Source organism: Cupressus sempervirens, chromosome 3 (genome assembly GCF_028749045.1).
Source record: "Cupressus sempervirens isolate cs-2001-9-10 chromosome 3, ASM2874904v1, whole genome shotgun sequence".
NCBI classification, from domain to species: Eukaryota; Viridiplantae; Streptophyta; class Pinopsida; order Cupressales; family Cupressaceae; genus Cupressus; species Cupressus sempervirens.
The window spans coordinates 449,886,559-449,909,058 of record NC_143120.1 but is presented as its reverse complement, the minus strand read 5'-3'; the positions used below and the strand labels follow the sequence as shown (position 1 = coordinate 449,909,058).

The 22,500-nt window shown below is 36.2% G+C and overlaps 1 protein-coding gene across 1 annotated transcript in view; it reads right to left on the bottom strand.

The window, feature by feature from the left end:
• LOC149567010 (V-type proton ATPase subunit c2) overlaps positions 1-13,982 on the bottom strand; it is a 37,629-nt gene extending 23,647 nt beyond the window's left edge. Inside the window, exon 1 of the mRNA XM_089820214.1 lies at positions 13,819-13,982. Coding sequence (XP_089676340.1) covers positions 13,819-13,897 — 79 coding nt within the window. The 5' untranslated portion in view covers positions 13,898-13,982. The remainder of the gene's footprint in view (positions 1-13,818) is intronic.
• Between the last annotated feature and the right edge of the window lie 8,518 nt (positions 13,983-22,500).

The following is a 22,500-nucleotide window of genomic DNA, read 5'->3' as shown; positions in this document are numbered from 1 at the left end:
ATCCAAGGAAGCTTGGGATACCCTCGAAAGACTATATGGTAAAGTGTCTAAAGAGGATGTGTTCAAAATTGAAGATGAGCTTGTATCCTTAGATCCTAAGTCATATGACTCCATACAGGACTTCATCATTAAAGTGAATGAATTAAGGACAAAGCTTAGTGATTGTGGGAATTCTATCAAAGATGACAGACTGATCTAGCTCATCCATAACAAGCTGTCATCGGAGTATTCCACATTTGTATCTTCTTTTAATACCTCAAAGACTACCTTAGGGTCTACCTAAAAGAAAGTCACTTTTGATGAATATGCAAAACTGTTGGATGATGAAGAAAAGAAGTTGAAATCAATGGGGATTCTCAAATCACCTCAGTCCAAAGCATTGGTGCCCAATGAGGGTTCTCAAAATTCAGCTGGACAATCTTCGAATAAAGGAAAGGGTAAGAAGAAATGGAAGGACAAATTTGAGGATGCAGAAAAGACAACACCTCAATCCAATCAACAAGGCAAGTCCTCAAATTCCAACAAGAAGGGGGACAACAACAATAAGGAGAAGAAGAAGTGTGCTTATTGCAAAAAATCAGGTCATGAAGAGCATGAGTGTTATCTTAAACAGATTGATGAATTAACCAACATCATGAAAAAACATAATGTTCCATTGCCTAATGCTTACAAGGAGAAAGGGTCATCTTCAGATTCAAAGGGCAAAGGGCAAGCATTCATGGCAAATGCAAACTCTTCAAAGGAATGGATATTTGACTCAGGTGCCTCATATCATATGGGTTCTTCAAAGGAGGATTTTTCTTCATTGAATCACTCAAAAGGTACCGCACATCTTCATGGGGAATGATAGCAAAATGGAAGTTGAAGAGAAAGGCAACGTGGAGATGGAAAATGGAGAGTTCCAAGAGGTTCTCTATGTTCCAAACCTAAGTTCAAATCTCCTATCAATCTACCAAATCACTCACCTTGGAGATGGACATAGAGTTGAGTTCCTTCCAGACTCGGTAAAAGTGCACAGTCTTAAAGATAATTCCTCGGTTGCAGTGGGGAACTCTTTCTCTCATTTTGTGCCCAAGTCTTCTTCAAAAGCCTTGTTATCTCAATCAAATTCAAACATGCAATTATGGCATGAGCGGTATGGTCATCTTGACTACCGCTACCTTCAGCAACTTTACACATACCACATGGTGAAAGGTCTACCTCAAATCAACTTTTCTAAGGGTGAATGTTCAACAGATTCAGTGGATATGCATCCAGAAGGGAAGTTACAAAGAGGGAAGTCTTCAAGAGCAACAAGTGTTCTTCAGATGGTTCACATGGTATTAGCAGGTCCTTTTGCATTCAGCCAGGGTCACTACATACTCACTTTTGTTGATGACTTTTCAAGGTTCACTTGGGTCTACTTTCTGCATAGTAAGGATGAAGTGTTGGACAAGTTTCTAGACTTCAAGGCTCATGTAGAACGGAAAGCCATCAAAGTACTCTGCATGGAAAATGGAAACATGGATGTGAATAGAAGACTTAAGGATTTTTGCAAACATGAGGGAATTGATCTTCAGACTCCTTCAGCATTCAGTCCGCATAAGACAGATGTTGCAGCATTGAGGATCCGAACTCTTAAGTCTATGACAAGTTGCATGATTCATGCCAAGTCTCTCGATCCATCATTAGAAGTCGAAGCAATCTCAAGTGCCACTCACATTCTTAATCGTTCTCCTCATCCAGCCTTAGATGCCAAAACTCCTTTTGAGGCATGGTGTGGCAGAAAACCTATTGTGACACACTTCAGAATCTTCGGTTGTCCTGCATGGGCAAAGATATCTTCCAGAGGATGCAAGGCACAGTCATCTCGGCCTTGTACTTTCATTGGTTATGAAGACAGTGTGAAGGCATATAAACTTCTAGATCTTGAGACACATCGGATATTTGTGGAGAAGGATGTACATTTTGAGGAAAGTTCACGGAGCTTGTCCTCTACTCCTCTTCGCACATCATATAGTGTGGATACTAATAGTGATTCCAGCGATAGTGCTTCAACAGCTTCAGACACGTGGAGTTCTGTCGACAAATACAGTGAGAGGTCACTTCATCAATTCAGTCCACATGCATACATCACCACAGTGATAGGTCCAGAACAACAAGGTACTTCTAGTCTTCCAGATACAGGTTCAGTGACAGATTTGGGGGACAGTATTCATGATCTGCCTCTTCTTCTTGATGCAGAATTACCTTCTTCAGTTGTCACGAGGGTTCCAGACTCTCTTGTTCATTCTCTACATGATCAATCCTCACAGATTGACGTGATTGTGGATACTTATGATCAGCAGTTGCAGCAAGGTTCTTCATCAGTTGCAGAGACAAACAATTCTTTGGGACAAGTTCTTCAGCCAGATGAGCAAGTTTTAGAGACATCACTTTTCCATGGGATTCTTTCCACACACAGCGGAAGCATCTCAGTTGTACCCTTGGCATTGTTTCTTCCTAAGGGGAGGAACACCATGCTGCAGTCTTGGATCAGCTTCTTCATTGGAGCAATCACTGTTCAGCATTCTTCTTTGGGGGGGGAGCCTTTTCTGTCTCTCTACCTCTTCTCATCATTCTCTTATGTATATATTGGATGTATGTCATAATGGGGGGATCTTGATTACTCCATCCATCCATGCATCCTCCTTTATCTCTCTTTTTGGGGGAGGGTTTTTCCCACGAGGTTTTCCCTCTTTCCCCGCTTTATGGGAGATTGCATATCATTATGTACATGGGTACCTAACATGGCCTAGTAGCCGGGACCCATACTGCATTTCACCCTAGATTTCATAAGCTTAAGGGCATTCCCCTAAGTTGCACTTAAGGGGGGGTGTTGGTGTAAATAAGTATTTACTTATTACACTTACTTAAGTTTTACTTAGATTAATGCATTATTTAATTATTTTGCATTATTTTATTATTATTTTAGTGAGACACTTAGGAGTTTGTGAACTCTCATTGAGTTACGCAACTCTAATTATGCACGTGGTGTCTACAACACAGGAGTATGCATCATTCACTGAGTTGTCATGTTGACAACACAGTTATCCGCACTCCTCATTTAGCACATGTTGTCTACACCACTGATTTGCGTGCTACACCATTGTAGGCTTATCCTCACATCATCGCACTTAATCCCGTGCTTAATGGAGGATAATCCATATCTGGTGGACATGTGCCTGGTTGTATGACATATCATGATGCTGACTTCTATGCATTCTACAAGCTCTCCTGAGGCCTTTATATCCAGGCACTCCTAGTGCACTCTTGAAACGAGTTATTGAATGAATATCGTCATTCTGATCATACTCTGTCTATTTTGGTCTATTGTGTGCTTGTGTTGAGTTCTTTAGTTCTTGGGTGAATTCTAGCCTAAGCCAAATTCTTACAACATTTGTAATGATCTTCAAAATAACATGGTATCAAAGCCAGTTGCAAATGTAGGAGTTATCAGAACACTGTTAAAATTTATCTCAAATGAAAGACCAGATACTCTTTCACTGAATCATCACTAGATCTCATTGAAGAAACTTGGAAAACTGGCAGATAAGGTAGCCACACAACACAAAGTCTTTCCAATACGAAATTGTTATTGGCCATGGTGTATTAAAGAATGTTGCAGAAGTGAAATGAAATATGAACTAAACAAACAAAGATCTATGGTGAACGCTCAATGCATACCAAACACCAACATTTTTATGAGCTATGCAAACACAACACAGTCGATGACATACATGTTGTAAAGGAGGCAATGTGTCGTCAAATTCATAGTGTATAAGAAAATCATAGGAATCCTTGTTAGAGGAGGCATTCTCAATATTGAAACACTAAGAGGTCTTCTCCAAATCTATTGGCAAAGGGAGGTATGTTAAGTTTTAACTAGCATCGAAACAAATAAATGAATGGCAATTTGAAGTGGTGGAGAACTCTGCATGTTTAAACATCCCAAAGCACACATGAAAAGGTCTGAATTGATCTGCAAAGAAGTATTTTGAATGCTTTCTCATATCCAGCGTGATAGGGGTCTGTTATGTTTCTTTGACCAAACCTGATGTGTGCGAGTAAACAAGCGTCATTTCTGCATTAACGGTAGAGGGGCTCAGATTTGTTCCCATTGGACTGCATTTAGAAGGAGAGTTAATGATAACGAAAGACGTTGAATTGGGAGGAAAATTTATAAAGAGAGTGACACCGAAAGTCAACCTATTAATTGGGATAGATGTATAAAGCAGCGTATAGGCTAGGAATGGTCGAGGGATGCAACTCACTAAGAGGTATCATGGAAACCATACTTCCACAGTGGTAAGTTTGAACAGTACACATTACAATTACGTAGCATTTCTACAACAGAATTATTAAAAGACCCTCCTCGGCCCAATCACATGGGACATGATTACAAGAAACCCACCACTTGTATATAGTAGTCAACCAACTTCTAAGGGATCTGGTCTACGCATAAAGACCACGTTGCATATGGCTATCGTACGAGGTGTAAGGAGGTATGCATATTATTATTTCAAGTTAGTTTGACTTTATGAAAGGGTATATATGTGTGTGTGTGTGTGTGTGTGTGTGTGTGTGTGTGTGTGTGTGTATAATAATGTATTAAAAGCTTTAATAAATTGGTCACTTAGGATTTTTATATGTGGCATTAATAAGAAAATAATATATTAAAATTATAGATTACAATATATATTCATATAAAAGGTGGAATATATACTTATATCTTTAAAGATTAGACATTTATCTATATTACATCGGAAAGATCTTTTATATAGTTATGCTATAAGAGCTATGTGCCTTGATCTTTCCCTCCGAGATTGTTATTGCAGGCAAAATGATTGATATCAGATTCAGCGGGAGTCTAACACTTTGTTAAAGGCAAGTTTGGATAAGAAGCTCAAAAGATTGATGATCAAAGAGAGTCTGACACATTCATCTAAAGAAGCAACTAGAGGATATGTTTCAGTTGATCCTTGAAGATCTTGATCATATCAGAATCAAAGGGAATTTTGAATTCATGTAAACATTTGGTATCATGTGTATGACTGCATGATTTAATGGGCCTACCCCCAGTGTATCATGAGGAAGTGACAACTTCCAAATGATTATCACTTGTACTTGTAGATGTTATTGAAAGGTGACAATCTTACAATAAGTTAATTTTCTATTATAATGGATATCTTACAATGCCTATGCAAATCATGATAGATTATACTTTGCATGGTGGATGTTTATATTGTATGCATTATGAGAATGCGTGTGCACATACCTTATAAACATTTTGAGTACATGTGAATGTTATGCAAATTGATGTTCTGGAGGCCATTACAGAGAGTACTTGGTGAATATCATGTGACTTGATCTCCAGGAGGCCATCACTCATAGTACTTGGTGAATATCTTGCATCTCGACATTTTGGAGGCCATTATTCAAAAGAGTATTTGGTGAAAATCATGTGTTGATATTTTGGAGGCCAGTACTCATTATATTAAATGTGATATCAAATGTTATTGAGTACATGGTAAATATCATATGTTGATATTTTGCGGGCCATTACAAAGAGTATTTGGTGAATATCATATGTTGATATTCTAGAGGCCAATACTTGTGATTTCAACATGGTGAATATCATGTGTTGATATTCTGCAGACAATTACTCAGAGTATTTGGAGAATATCATATGTTGATATTCTGGAGACCGCTACTCATGTGATTGCAAAATTTTTAATATCATGAGTTGATATTCTACTTGCCATTAACCAATATATTTGGTGAATTCTAGAGGCCAATACTCATGATATCAAATGTGATATTAAAATGGTGGATTTCTTTGATCAAAGATATCTTTAAAATTTGTCATTCCTAATATTAGCAATGGTGTAATGTCTCTTGTGTTTATCCTCCCTATATAATACAGAGTATTAATGTTTGGTAGCTTCAATTGGATAAACTCATGAGACTAAACTAAAGTTGTGTGTGTGTGTGTGTGTGTCTGTGTGTAAATAAATATTTGTGTGTGTAGTTAAATAGTAAACTATTATATTAATTAAATATTAATGAATAGAGATGTCCCATGAAGGGACATGTCTATCCATATCTCATCCACAATATAAAGAGATATATCTGCACGTGGAACACACATACCAAACATAATGGCAGTGCTATTACATTGGCAGCGATCCTCAAAAAAAAAACATAAATAAAATCATATACACCAGTAATATAGGAATTATTTTCCATCGACACCCTATGTCATATACTCATCTTCGTCATCCAGCCCGTATTCAAATGTGTCCAACTTATGAATTCATTATCACAATACTCAAGGCTGCCCTCTTGATTGGGAAAAACAACTTCTTTAAAAACCACAAGAGTTATATGGAGCGTAACCAAACTCGGAGGTTAATTTTTCCCAACTTTTATCTACACAGTTTCCCCCCAAATTAATCAAAGGGAGTTTGGGGACAATGCCCCCAAGATGGGGTCAAGGGCAACGCCTCTTGCGGTGTCCAAGGGCTCAAACAACTATTCAAGAGGCAGTGCCCCCAAAAGCTCAAACAACTTCTATTATTGTACAAAAGCGTCCGGAGTTAATTTTTCTATTCAATCACATTTTTTAACCCTATTTTTCTAACCAACATAAATCTTGATAAAATGGCTTAGGGTTAGGATTTTTTAGTAGCATTTCGCAGCGGTATTGAGTTTCAAGGGGATTGCTGACTGTAATCTGTTTGATTTACTGGATAATAAGATTGGAGTCTCTATTTAGTATTTGGTGGACGTGGCCAAAGATTAGGTAAACCACATTAAATTTTGTGTATTCTTGTTTCAATTTTTTATGTTTTATTCCTTTTTTTCATTGATGGAATCTGCATTTAGTTGTTAGATATTTGTCTTCTAACCCTAATAGTGCAATTGTGTACTATATAGCAAAGTTTACAATATGGAAAAATAATAGAGCTGTGTTGGAAGATAACCCAAAAAAATGGGTCGCTGAACTAGAAAAACAGTTCATTTGACTTCCTCATTTGGTATAAGCTTTGTTTATACAAAAACAAAAAAATTGCATGAATGAAGTTTTTTATATTAAATTTAGGAAGATTTCTGTCAAGTTTTTAAAAAATAAAATCACATAGTATCTGACATTATTGGAAATCATGGCCTTTAGGGCAGGGATGGGTTTACTATTTGACGTGTATCTAAGATGTGTCTGATGTATATCTGAATCAAATACAGGGATGCACACATTTGGGGAGGGACAAAAGCATATTTGATTAGTCTGCTTTATAGGATCATACAAAAGGTAACATACTTCACACCATAGTACATTCTCTTGAAAACTCACACGACTCCTTTCTTATCAAGGGGATCCCTATCAAATTGTCTGGAATCCCCATGCTTTTATATCATCAGCCAATCATTTTGCAGTGGTTCTCCCAAGCTCCTTCCTTAATGGAACAAGGGGATCTTTGTGCAACTTGATAGAATTTTCTTGCTTTTTGAATCATCAGCCTATCATTCTGCAGTGGGTTTTTAGACCAATATGTGTTATAAGCTCTATTGTAGTCCCTCATTGTAATGTGACGCAATAGCATTACCAAGGGATAGGCCATTTTCATTCCTTGCACTTATAAGGTAAGTCCTTAATTGATCCCATTACCATAGTACATTCTCTTGAAAACTCACACAACTCCTTTCTTATCAAGGGGATCCCTATCAAATCGTCTGGAATCCTCATGCTTTTATATCATCAGCCAATCCTTTTGCAGTGGTTCTCCCAAGCTCCTTTCTTAATGGAACAAGGGGATCTTTGTGCAACTTGATAGAATTTTCTTGCTTTTTGAATCATCAGCCTATCATTCTGCAGTGGGTTTTTAGACCAATATGTGTTATAAGCTCTATTGTATAGCCTCTATCCTTCATTCTAATGTGATGCAATAGCATTACCAAGAGATAGGCCATTTTCATTCCTTGCACTTATAAGGTAAGTCCTTAATTGATCCCATTAACTTATCCAACTCATCCTCGACAAAAAGAGGCTTTTATTGAATACCTCTACTTGATTGCAATATCTTCACATCTACTCTCTTAAGGTGCTCATCTAATGCCTGCATGTTGCTTTGAATATTGATTTGTGGTGACATACACCATTCTCGAGGTCTGGATTCTTACATCTAAGCAAAATATCCAACATTACCATCAAACATGCTACAATACAAGACCAAGCACATTGATTTATTTGGTCTTACATTGACTGAACCATATCATGGTCATAATAAATATACTATTGAAATCCATCATCAACTCATTTCCTCATGTTAATTCATGGATCGCAAAATTGGGATTAAACCTATCCCCATACCATAGTTTGAATACTCGCATGAATTTGTCCCATGAATCTATACAGCTATCAAACAAACGGCAGTAACATTCTTTTCAACTTTCCTCCAAGGAATAAACAAAAAAGTTCATCATCACATCCTCACATTCAACTTCATACTCATCTGTGATGATGATGAATCTCCTCAGACGTTCTTCTCCTATGACCACATTACTAGATTATAGTTTTGGGAGCTTTCTCCTAATTTCATTAGGGATTGCATTAGAATATTCAATGAATCCAAAGAAAACATGTTGTCAATATCTCTCCATTTTCAAAAGTTGTTGTACCAGTGGGAATCTTGCTACCTACCTGAAGAATGAAATTCCCACATTTGAAAGGTTATTATAATGTGGATTATGCTCCTAATTCTGAGCTTGACAATGCAGGGCATAACCACCATAGTTCTAATATTGTTGGTTATCTGTAAGGGCCTACAGTCGAGCTTGTTGTTGCTTAATTTGTTATTGTAGTTGTTGATGTCTTTGCACTGATTACTCTCTAACCACATAGGTTCGCTTGTATCACAAAATGTTGTGTCATACGCTGTTTTTCATTTCAATGTAAGGTGTAGTGTGACTGTGAACTAACTTTCTGCATTTGCACACCAAGGTCAAGCATTCCAATTCTCTGAACATGCAAGTGATTACATCAGTCCTTATTTCTTCCCCCAATAAGCATCTCATTTCTCCACAAATTATAGTCATGTCTATGGATGCTCCTTTGAACCTGAAGTATGTTGGAAATGGAGTCATCAGAGATATATTCAAATTGAACCTTCAAATCAATAAGTGCATTATTTCAACCAAAGTGACCACCTCATTCTCTTGCAGCAAAGATTCAGTAAACTTACTCACGTTTTATATTCCCCATGTAGTTTCCTACTTCCTTGCATGAGTTGCTGTATTGTATGGTTCCTGGATATCTCTAGAATGTCTCATCCTACCTTGTTGAAATCTTTTATTTTAATCTTCAAACTTACTTCTTGGCGTTGCATATTTTCAGAAAGTAAAGAAAATATCAGATTACTCACTTGTGTGCCCAGCAAACAGATCTAATTTCCCAAGTGTCTTTTGCACCCTACAAATAATAATAAATCACTCTACTAGTTAAAGATTGTACCGCACAGTATGCAAAGGTCCCACTCTTGAGTGTTTTTGTTCCCAAGGCTGTAACAGGTTTAATCTTGAAGAAGTGCATCTTCAAAAATTAGGTTGTTGTAGCAGTATTCATTTTTTCCTGTTCCAGAAGGTGAAGTTAGATTTTGCTTTCAATTTCAAAAGATACCATATTTCTGCCCCGATCACTACTTTAAACTCCAAATTGCATGGAATCGATCACATACTTCATCGTTGTAACTGAAACTAACTTGAGCACTCCCAAGCTGGATGGAAATCAATTCAATTATGAGTGGTTGAAATTGAAAGGAGCTCCCCCATACTTTGCTGAAATAATTAAACGGATATCAAAAACTAACTCAACTGTCCAGCAGAAGACCTGAGATTGAAGAGTTAGTCTTTATCCACTGAAGTCTTAACTGCGAAAGGACTTTATTATTCTACTTAAATACTGAAGACTTAATCCTGGTCTGACTTAACTGCAAACATGATCTTTATTTCTTAACTATTTGTTGACCACATTTTCATTCAGCATTCAGACTTAGATGGGGACGTTACTGGAGGGCCTTCTCTAGAATCACAATGATACCCTTATCAAACACAGAGGGCTCATGATGTTGAATCTATACTGTCAATGAGAATAATTAGTTTATCGTGATGGAGTTTCAATCTCCAGACATGCATAAGCAACTAAAAGCTCAATTGTACAAACAGAAACATAAAAAAAAAAAATCACTTGGAGGAGCAAATGGTACATGAGCATATTTTGCAAAAACACTCAGAAGAATGGATCTTTGAACGCAGTTAATCTGACAACTTATGAATATATGCATTAGAACACCTTTGGGCTAATCAAGGAATAACCATACTGCTGTGCAGTTTTTGATCAATCCATTGCTATTAAAGTGTGGTATGCAGTTCTTGGCATATTGCTAACACCTACTTACACACTCAGATATGCCGAGATGAACCATGAGCAACAGTATCTTCTACATATGTGACACAATTTTTCAAGCTTGCTTGGCTGATACCAAACAGACTTTGGTTTTCAAAAGACATTCCATAACTAAACAATATGTAGCCTTTCACTTCAATGGTCTAAATACGTAGCTTAGCTCTGCAAAATGATCACCATCATAGATGTATGGTTTGTGTGGTAGAATATCACATATCTCAAATGATATGACATCACAAGTGACATCGTCATGTATGGGCTAGATGATCCTAAAAATGCATAGACACTTAATTTGGATATGTTTACCTTGTTGCAGACAACCAAGGGAGTGCGGTGGAGAAGTTGATCAATGGCCCAAAACATAAAATGGATGAGGCACTCTTGTTCCTCAATAAGCTAAGTGTGAGAGGTGCCAGTAATAATACCAGTAGCACCAGCATCAACACCTTCTGCTTTCATGATACTTGATGAAGAGTACACAATCAAGGATTTTTGTGCATCACATTCAAAATCATTGTGGATGCTAATGCAGTGATAATCACTCTACTTATTCCCAGACCTTCACATTGTGACAATGGTGGTTGTTTTCTAGGGCACAAGGCAATTGTCCATAGAGAGGTTGTCAATGTTGGATATTCTTACACATGATACTAGATGAAGAAGAGACGGAATTTTACCTTATCTCAGCTTGTACTTCCACCTTGGAAGCATGGCAGGGGGCTTACTCAAGTCTAGCATGGATATAAGATAAAGTCCACTTCTGCACCTTATTATTTAACAACTTACACCTATTTTACTTTGTCTCAACAATGTGTGGCCATTTGAGGCAGTCATGGAACTCACTAATGTAGTCTGGCAACAATTGCTCTTTAAATTGGCAGAGCTACTGAAACTTAATATCCTTGCTGTCATGGTACTTAAGAGGATAGTATTATTCACATACAGCATTGAGGAACTCCTCCCAAGTTTCATAGGTTCAGATAAATGATAATGGAAATTTTCCCAATTATGCAAGACCAAGATGGAAACCTTCAAAATCATATGGAGGTAATCTTCTCAACATCCACGAAGCAATTGACAAAGAAGTAAGCTTCAAGTTACCAAAATTTCTCATCTTGCGTAACAGATTTAATTTTGTCTCGAAACATACAAATGTCTAGATTAACTTGGTCTTGAATTTATGCTGAAAGGGCTAGTTGAAATGGAAGATGGATGGTTCATGGTTGCATAGAGGTCAAACAACCCCTTGATGAGTTGGCAGTTGTCTAGAGATGCATCAAATGTCATAATATGAAAATCAGAAACCCCACATTTTCTGCATCACTTTCCAAGTAATCCAACAGCCATTTGTGTTTCTTCCTTTTCATCTAGCATATTTGCTTGAATTTCATCATAACAAATGCAAATGTCTAGATTGACTTGGCCTTTATTGGACCTTGATACTAAAGATCTTGTTTGCATGCATGGTGAATGGTTACAACTTGCATGGAGGTCACAGTTCCCTTGATGAGTTGTTTGAAGCCTAGAAAAGCATCAAAAGTCTTCTTCATCCTACTATTCAGTAGCACTCTCCGAGTAATCTGAGAGATAAAGAACCTGTGTTCCTACCTAAGTTGATCAAAAATGCTAATTGATGGGCATGAACAATGTAAACTATTTCTAGAAAAGTGTGTGTGTGAGTTTTGTTTGCATCAACATTTTAGGTCCGACATTGTAATCCATAATTGGCATGAGAAATAAAAATAGATGGATTAAAAATTTTGCACAATAAAAAGACAATTTTTTCCAAGGACAGGGAGCTTAGAAGATTAAAAAATAAGAGCCTAGACTTTAAAATAGAAAATAGAAATTTAGAGGTGGAAAAGTTACCTTCAAGGCAAAAACCAAAAATAAAAATTTAAAAGTATAATAAAAGTGACAGGAACGTAATATAATAAAATGATATGTTATGATATAGTGTAATCAATTAGTATAAGGAGAAGCTTATGAAAGCGAAACAGAAGAAATGAGGGAGTGGAAACAAGAATGACCCAACGAAAGGGTGAGGAAGAAGGGGAATCTATAGGGGTTGACACAGGGTATGAAAATTAACCAAAGGAATGGATAGATAGGAAAGAAAAGGAAAACGATGTGCATCAAACATAAGGAGAAGAGAGAAAGAAAAGGCAAAATAAAAAAGAATGGAAACTGGGCAAGAGAATAATTGTTGAAGGTTGAGAAGGTTACAAGGACAACCATGAAAGGAGCGAGAGAACATGTGGAGGGTTCAACTGAAAATCAGGAAGGAGTATGAAGAATGGAACTACTGAAGTTTATTGTCGATTGCCAAGAAAAACTCAAACCACAACCCTCGTCACTGTGGAGGCTATGCGGATGTTTACTAAGTTAAAATAATTCCTTCAACTTTCTCTTTCAGAGACTTTTCTCTTTTGGAAGGGCTTTGGGTATCTCTAAGCAGATCTAGTGTTGGCACTCACCACATGGTCAACACCACCAGTTTCACCAAAGCAAGGAATTCGACAAAAGTAATCTATCTTACAGATCCCATAGTACTGAATGAGCTTCCTTTGATATTTCAAGGAGAGTATTGAATTTCTAACCTTCTACAGTTTAATAAAATATGGTATATAATAACGCCAGCGTGCAATTAAGTCCCATTGTTTACACCGCAGATTCTCCACCTCCAAAGCCTCTTTCCTTCAAAAGAAAATTAAACTGCCAGTAGAATCACCTGGATCTTTCATCAAAATTCACCCCATTTTGTTTCGTTATAGGGAAAAGCGCGGCGACGATGAAATCCCTGTGAGTAGATTTATTCGTCCAGGCACCACTACTTTTTTATTGTAAAAAATAAGTATGGATGAAAATCAGGGAATTACGATCCTGGGACGGGGATGGAAAATTTTCTGTGATGATGAAACTTGCTTACATATTGTTGGTAAATTGCAAGTCATAGGTGAATTTTGACAGAGGAAATACCCTCAAGCATGGCTCCTTATGCAGAAAGTGTTCAGCATTTCACAGCGTACTACTTGTGTAGTGCTTCCCCTTTGAATAACAAACAAATAAGCAAAAAGTATCCGCTCGGACTGATTAAACCCCACAATCTATTGAACGTAAAATCCATCCTACAAACTCACACACAATAAACCTCTTGGAACTGGTAAATCTAACATCAGGCATCGATTCACAGGAAAATCAAAGCCGTGGCAAAACGATGCCTCGCTGGTAAATTTCAAGTGTCTTTAATGGTGAGATATTGGTGCTTAAGGAAAAATAAAAGGTAAAGGAAAGAAAGACGGGATTTAAATTAATGTTTTGTGATTTAAAAGACGTACAGGAGAACACGAGAGCTGCCGCAGCGCCAAGGAAACCGAAAAATGGTGCTGTCTCGTCGCCGCTAAACAGATCCGCCATTTTTATCTTCTCTCCCTCCGCACGCGCTTACTTTGTGATTTTCGTTGCATAAAGAGGGAGAAGCAACCAACTGCAACGCTAATTCGGATTTTCCTCTATGTAAAATGGGTTTTCATGCAGCACAAACCCGAAATCCAAATTAAATGCACTTGACTAGATAGATCTCAATGAAGAGCTCTTTTGGTCGTACTCGAAATTATAATTTCATTTAAAAAATTAAAAGCGACCAAAAGCAAGGGGTCGGCTATTAACACTCAAAAGCTAGTAACCAGAACATTACCAACCAGTCAGCAAAAACAGATGAACCAGCAGACAGAGATAAGAACCTAAAACAAGAGAGTTATAACCAAAAAGTGACCCTATCAACTAACCAAAGTCCAGCGAGGCACCCAGACCTAATAAAAACATAATTACAGCTGATAACTAGCAAAACTATAACTGTCATAATAGTATATAAAGTCTTTGGATCCATGGACCCCATAACTGAACAGAAATAAAAAAACTTAGATTTCTTTTTTTCCCTTTTCCTCTTGCATGAAGAAGAATTTGGGCTCAGTCGTCAGCAAGGAATTTAAAGAGCAATTTATTGTCCTCCATGTCCAAGCCAGCTTCCTCCTTCTCCTGTGCCAGCAATTGGAGGGTAGTTGCAGCAGCATGAGTAACTTTAAGTCCAAATTTGGAGAAGGTGAAAAACCCCTCCTCCAAAACTTTGACTCTTTCCTCTAGGTTTTTGTAATGCTCCTCCACCGTCACTGTCTCCTCTTTATGCTCCTCGACCTTTGTAGCAGCATCCTCCTTTATTTTATGTCCCTTTAGTTTATCCTACAGCACCTGTGGGTTAGAAGAAATCTTTGAATTTTCCTTAACAGGGGAAGAAATGGTAATTGGAGAATTATCCTTTTTACTCGTCTCATCACAAAAAGTAAGGGGTTTAAGTGAAAAGCTAGCTAAAACATGGGTTGTCTCAGTATTCCTTTCTTTGCCATCCGACACTTGAGTTTGAGTGTCATCCATGAAAATGCTCCCGGAATTGAAATTTTTTTCCCCCTCCTCATTACCATCATCCTTTTTTGAGTTGGAAATGTTTTCCTCCTCCCTTCTGTCACTGTTATTATCAAAGCTATCTTCTTGAACTTCCTCAATAGGGTATCTAATAGACTTCTGTTTACCCCTAGCCTAGGACTGAGCTAGCCTACCAGACCTTCTTCTTGCTTTTCTCCCAATATCTTCACCAGAATCCTCTCCAACAACCTCTACCACCTTCTCAACTTTTAATTTCTTGTTTCCCTTTTGTTCTATGGCTATGTCAATTTTTTTCTTTTTCTTAGTGTCCTTACTAGGAGATGGCCTAGGAGTATGGATTTTCGTCCCCGTATTGGAGCTCAGGGGGGAAATCCTACTATGGCGGGGGTTTTCCACAACAACCTCTCTGGGGGGACATAAAGCTAAGTGGAACTGATACAGACAGAAAATTAACCCCTGATGAATAATGGTGAAGTTTAGGCCTTTACTTTTTTTCTCCTTAACATCCTTAGTCATATCCTCAAGCGAATGAAGAAGAAAAAACGGAATGGAAATGAAATCCCTATTTCTAAAATGATTCAACAAGGGAAAATGATAGTAATAGCACACTCCAAACCTGCCTTCCAGTGTGAGATACTTCATCAAGACCAGACACACATCATCTCAGGGCTCAGGAAGCTTATCCCTTTTAAACCCTCCTCTGTAGCGAATCGGCTCCTCATTCTCCACAAAGAAGTTTTTCATGCTATTCTCATCTGAGACTTTTGTGACTTTCTTCCACTTTTTTCCCTTTATTGTGAGTCTTGCTGCCATGGCAATAACCTCCTCTGTGACTTGAAAAGTAATGTCGTTGATTGTGACCTTCTTATCATCCCAATTATTCACAAACTGTAATGCACAATTTTCATCGTGCCCAACCATGGACATCATGTATGGCAAAAAACCCCCTTCCTTCAGGAGATACCAAGTTGCCATCCTGTCCTTGAAGTTCTCAAGTCTCATTGGTTCCAGCCGATTCAAATCACCTCCCATATTAATTTCTCCAAATCCTGCCTCTCTTCCTCAGAAATACACATCAGAACTTTATCGCTTTCCAATTCTCTATGGCTGCTCTCTTGCTTTGATCCTTTGGGGGAATAGGGATCGAAATTACAAACCCGCGTATGATGAGCACCAGAATCCCATAACATCTTATTATGAGGTTCGTGGGTATTAAAAAACCTAACTTTCTCTCCCTGTCAATTTCTGACATCCCAATCCATCATATCTATTGTACTTCCATTTGGGAAGCGATTCAAAGCTTGCCCCAAGTTTCCATAATTGCGAAAAGACAAATTTCTTAATTCGTAATTACTCCACTTGTCATTTGTACGGCCACGTCTGTCTCTTATTTCCAAAACGCTAAAGTTAAATTTAGCGACAAAGTTCTCCATCTCGCCAAAATTGGCCTTGTTTTTAAATTTAGTAATCATCATTTTGAATTTTGCCGCCTTTTTCCTTTATTATCAACATCCTTAGATTTTCGTTGATATCAACTAAATTTTCCCAGCACGTGATTGCCCTAACGTCAAACCCCATGGCAGCCGCTGTGTCTGCCACTTGATTACCCTCCCGGTAGATATGTTGCAGGTGGACCATTCTCATTTCCTCCAATATATTTTTAATATCCAGAATGATATTTCTAATCTTCCATCCCAATTTTGCCTCCCCCTTGACCCAATCGATCACCAGTTTGGAGTCCCCTTCTATGGTTAACTCTAAAATGTTTCTTTCCCTAGAGAGTTGTAGAGCCCATAATAATGCCATAGCTTTTGCCACATTATTGCTACCAATCCCCACCTGGCCTGCATAAATTAATAGAACATCACCATTCCTGTCTCTCAGCACACCACCAGCCGCTCCCTGTCCTCCTTTCGCAGCTCCGTCAAAATTTAGTTTATATTGTGTGATGGTGGGTGGTCTCCATATTGTCTGTTGTCTCCTCCTCCTAGCAGAGCTATCAAAAAGGAAGAAGTCCTCTTGACAACCCCAATTCTCAGCCACAATGCCTTCAAATCTTCTGAGTTCCTCCTTTGGCATCTTGTATTTAGCTACTCTTATATTTTCCTTCAACAATTTGTTCATCACTCCAAAAACCACTTCAACCGTCCTATTTTCTCTCCTGAATATCTTGTTATTCCTTTCTTTCCATATGTGTTAGCATACATATGGTGGGATAAACTTCCATAAGAGGATCAGTCTTGGATGATGAAATGGGCAATCCCAATTATCCACAAACTGTCCCAAGTTATCTTTCATAACCCATGCCACCCCCAATCTTTCCCAAACCTTAATCCAGATGTCAACCGCAAACTGACATTTAATGAACAGGTGGTAAATACTTTCTTCCTTTTGTTCACAAAGGCAACAACGGTTTGTTATCTAGAATCCCCTTTTTTTCAAATAATCGATTGTTAGGATTTTTCCATGTTGAACTGTCCACCAAAAGAAATTATTCTTAGGTACAAGGTTATTGATCCATACCTTACTCCATGTAGTTGGGCATGGTTCCTTACTAAACATTAGGGTATAAGCAGATTTGACAGTGAAGTTCCCAGTTAGAGTTAAATCCCAAGCTAAAACGTCTTCTTGTGGCAGCACTGGGATCCTCTGTTCCTTTATTAGTTTCTCCAGTTCCTCTATGAGAATACCTATCTCTCGCGAATAATCCTCCTTCAACAGCTTCTTCCATCTCCTTCCCTGATCAATGTAGTCTCCCACTCTAACCCCTATGTCCTCTTTAAGGCGTTCCTTTAAACCACTAAATTTACTTAAAGCCAGTGGTTTCCCCTCCATCCACCTGTCTTCCCAAAACCTTATATTGAAGCCATTGCCCATAATCCACCTCAATCCATCTCTTAGCAATCCTCTATTTCTAAAAATGTTCTGTCAGATCTTTGACCCACTCGGGAGGTCATTATTATACAGGTTCCACCGAAAGGAGGTATTAGACATATATTTAGCTTTCATAATATTTTCCCACCCCGTGTTTCCTTCTGTCGGTCTCCATCCAATTTTTGTTAGGAGAGCTTTATTAAGGTCTTTCATTTCAATTGTTAATGATGAAAAGGTTTATATATATCTAGGGGAGAGTTGGAGTTCATTTGACCTTCATGATTTTATGGTTGATTGAAGTAGAATTTGGTTAAAATATAATGTATTTAATTTAATAAAATAACAAATAAATAGTAATGAAAAATATAATATTATAGTGCTAAACTAAATTAAATTACGAGTATAGTTAGTATATTATTAAATTATATAACTGCAATGATGTATATTAATTAAAATAATAAAAGAATATATAAATAAACATTATAGTATCATGCTAAATTAAAATTAAATGACATCCTAAAGAACATTTATCATACCAAAGATATTTATCAACTAATTATACATGAGATATAGATAAAATTGTATAATTTTTTTTTTAAAGAGTTAAATTGATTAATTTCAATTATTAAATTATTTGATATATCTTGTTCAAGTGATAAATTCATCCAATTGTAGAAGCTGGACAATATTCTTAAGGTTAAATATAATGAATTAAAAAAAAGAATAATAATAATTTAAAAATAACATTTATGCCTTAAAAAAACCAAACACACTTATAATAAATAAAGTTGATAATATACCAAGCTAAATAATTTGAACTTTATTAAAATTGATACAAAATTAATATTATGTATTTTAAAGTATAAATTAAAAATATCAATATAGTAAAAATTATATATGTTAAATAAATGTATAACCTAATAAAATTATATATATATATATATATATAATGTATTAAAAGCATTGGTTTAGATATGTAGAAATAAAAATAAAAATTTAAACTTATATACAAATTAAAATTAAGATAAATATGAAATTAAATTATATAAAAAATATTTTTTGAAAATTAACAATTTAAAAGAGTTAAAATGTCTATATTTGATTAAAATATCTACATTTGAATAACATTTTACAAATTACAAAGATAAACATCAATTAAAACTAATTGTCTTTTTTTTAAAATCTATCCACTTGTCACAAATGTGAAAAAGATAAAATTGAAATTAATGCATTCATTAATAGAGGTGTTAGAAAAATATTTATTTAAAAAAAAAGTTTATCCACTTGTCACAAAAAAAGATAAGGTTACAATTAATGCTTGCATTAATAGAGATGTTGAAAAAAAGAGTTGTATTTTTTATGAAGAAAATTGAATTTTTTCATTGCCTTTTTCATCATGAACCAATAAAGTTTTTTAAAATTTGTATTTTTCAATTTCAAAAAAATATGCAAATTAATAAACCTTTTGCAAACATTGGTATCTCAATGAAATTTTTAGATTATAGAACTAATATGAAACTTGGTGATTCCATTAGTTTCTTGGGCAGGAACTAATAATATTCATATTTCTCATCTTAATGTCTAACTTTTTTTTTTTTTTTTGACAATATTGTAGTAATAATTGTGATTTTAAAATTGTTAGCACAATAATAACTATCTATAATTGAATGAAATGTACCCTTGGTTATAAAAAGTAGTCAATGATGTGATGCCACATCACTTGTACAAGCATGAGAACTCTTTTTGCACAACTATTATCTCACTTTTTATTTAGGTTGTTTTCGACAACTTGACAAAAAATATGTTGAAACCTTACCTATACGCAGATAACTTGCCAAGTAAGTAGTTGTGAAAAAGTTGAATTTTGTTTGAAATTTCCACATAAGATTTTGATAAGCATGAAGTTAGGATGCTCAATGATTGGGTCATCTCCACTATAAAGAGAGGGAGAGGAGGGGTGTGCATGGACGGAGAGCTAGAAGTAGGGGAAATGAGTCAATTGTTGGCCATTTATGTAATGCCACCATGTTAGTTGTTACCTTTCCCCTAATTATCGCCCAACAAAGGCCCAATACCTACACACAAACATGCCAAAACAAATCACCATGAACACCAATAGATGTACATTTTTTTTTCCATTTTTCATTTTTCTTGATTGTTGATTGGTTCATTTGTCCAAAAAGTACTATAACAGTTATTGGGGGTCTTAGTGGGCATTTTTAGACCACCTCACACTCTATGAGTTCTACACAGAGTTTTGTAAATGCGAGAAAGTTGAAAGGTTAGCTTTAAACTCTTTAGTCACTTACAGAGGTTCACCAAAAAAATCAACAAATTTTGGCATACAAATTAGGAATTGTAGGTGCATAAAGTTAGCCTGGATGGTTACTAGGTCATTTCCTTTATATGAAAAATATGGTTGGTTGACAAAACAAGGCAAAGGTTTTCAAAATAATTAAAGGTTTCTTATGTGTAATGAAGAAACTTGCATGTTTAAGGTAATGTTTGTTTATTTTAGATCTATTTTGATGGAGTAAATATAATTAAATTGGTAAATAGTATTTTTTTTATATAAAGTTGTATTTATTTTTGTTTGAGTTTTAGGTGAATCTATAATATTCTTAGGATCAAGCAAAAAATCAAGATAACTTCCATAAGAGATTTGCAAGATAATCACATTAAGATGTAGGAATGATATTATTGATAATGAACATCAATTGATTACATGGACATTTTTGGATATGATTGAAATGTACATAGGCCTCCTTATACAGGTAAGAGAGAAGAAGCAATGATAAGGAGAAGATGTCCTATCACCTACATGAGGTGGAATCACATGTCCACCAAAGTTGCATCATCCTCCAATATGCAACAATGTATGTGCAATGATGAGTAAGGGTAGATTTATATAAGAACTAACACTACCTAGAGTGGAATTCTCCTACATCGTGTGCTTAACTGAAGTGCAAACACTTAGGGCCCGTTTGGTTGCTAGAATATAACAGGAATAGGAATTGAAAATTAGAAGTTATTTTGTATTCTCTGTTTGGTGCGTCGAATTCGAATTAGGAATTGGAACTTATTTTCAATTTTCTGTTTGGTGCGCTAAATCAAAATTCGGAATAGGAATACATATTCCCACTTTGGCCCCAAAATGAGCATATGTCAAATCTCAAAAAAACCTGTTATCGGAATAGTTATTCCTATTCCCATCTTAATTTTTGCTTATTTGATAATGTTTTTAGGTTTGCTTAAATAGACTGACTAAAACCCTGCTCGACTTGACCATTTTAGAAGTCATGGGAGTAATGGAAGTTTGTGACCAATGTGAGATGGTGAGCTTTGAATCATGGCGGACTTGGTAGGCAAGCAATCATGAACTATGATCAAAAGGCTCACACATATTGTTGGACCAAATGCCTGTATGAACAACATATCCCCAAATAAGACATGCCTACCAATCACCTTGAAACTATTGATAATGAGCCCAATTTGGATCATTTCTCCAGCAAGCATCGGTTTCATTCATTATTCTACCATGTTTGTTGCCCTCTTTAGCAGCTGCCATGAAAAGGCCTTGAAGCTTTTGTTATTTCCCTGCAATGTTTGCCTATATTGATCCCACTACCGCCAAAGCTAGGGTTGTGGATACAAGATAACTATTCTAGGTTTGGAGTACCAAACACAGAGTGGAATAATAAATCTCATTCCTAATCTGAATTTCTATTCCTATTCCTATTCCCAAAATTTATTTCTAACTCCTATTCCCAATTTATGTTCCTATTCCTATTCTTGATTCCTATTCCCAATTTCCTATCCTTGCAACCAAACAGACCCTTAGGGTCCGTTTGTTTCGTGGAAGATGACAGGAATTGGCTTTTTCATAATCCAAATTTGAATTTTTTTGCATTTGTTTCAAAATTGACAAATCGGAATTGGAATTTGTGACTTCTTATTTAGCCTCAAAACTAGGTTTTATGACTTCCTACTAGCAAGTAGGAATTGAAAATCAAAACTTGGTTATGTTTTTCGAGGAGTGTAAAAACAATAGATTGGACTACTCTTTGGAGTCAACTCCAAGCTTATGCATAAAAATTTGCCTTCACACTCATCTTCTGAGTGAAACAAACGGTTCAAGTAAAATCCCAAAAATAGTAATAAAGATTTGCAAAGCCTTGATTTGGCTAAATTGAGAATTGTAGAAATTGATATTTCTATAATTCCACAAACCAAACTAACCCTTAGGTGTCTCATTGACAAACTATTATATTGATTCGACAAGTACAGTCACGAAAATCTATAAATTTTGATCAAATTAGCTACCAAAATGCAAAACTAATTATACCACTAAAATTCCAGGATATTCTACTCCAAATAAATAAATAAATAATCTCGAAAAAGGGAGCACAAATGAGTAAGATATGAGAGCTTGAAGTTTGACTGCAAAATGAAAAATGCTAATGGCAAAAGCGGATAAGAAAACCAGACTGATGGTGTCAAATAACTCTGGGGTTAATTTGGATGATCGTATGGCAATCGCAACAAAACAATCTCCTACCCATGTTTGATGTCTTGATAGGCATCAAGTGTAAGATAGTGAGACTGATACTGTGGCAATATAAGATGTTGACTGGATGTACGAAACAGTTTAAACATCACACACTAAGCTTAATTCCTCGACAAAAAATGTAAAATAGTCGAAGTTG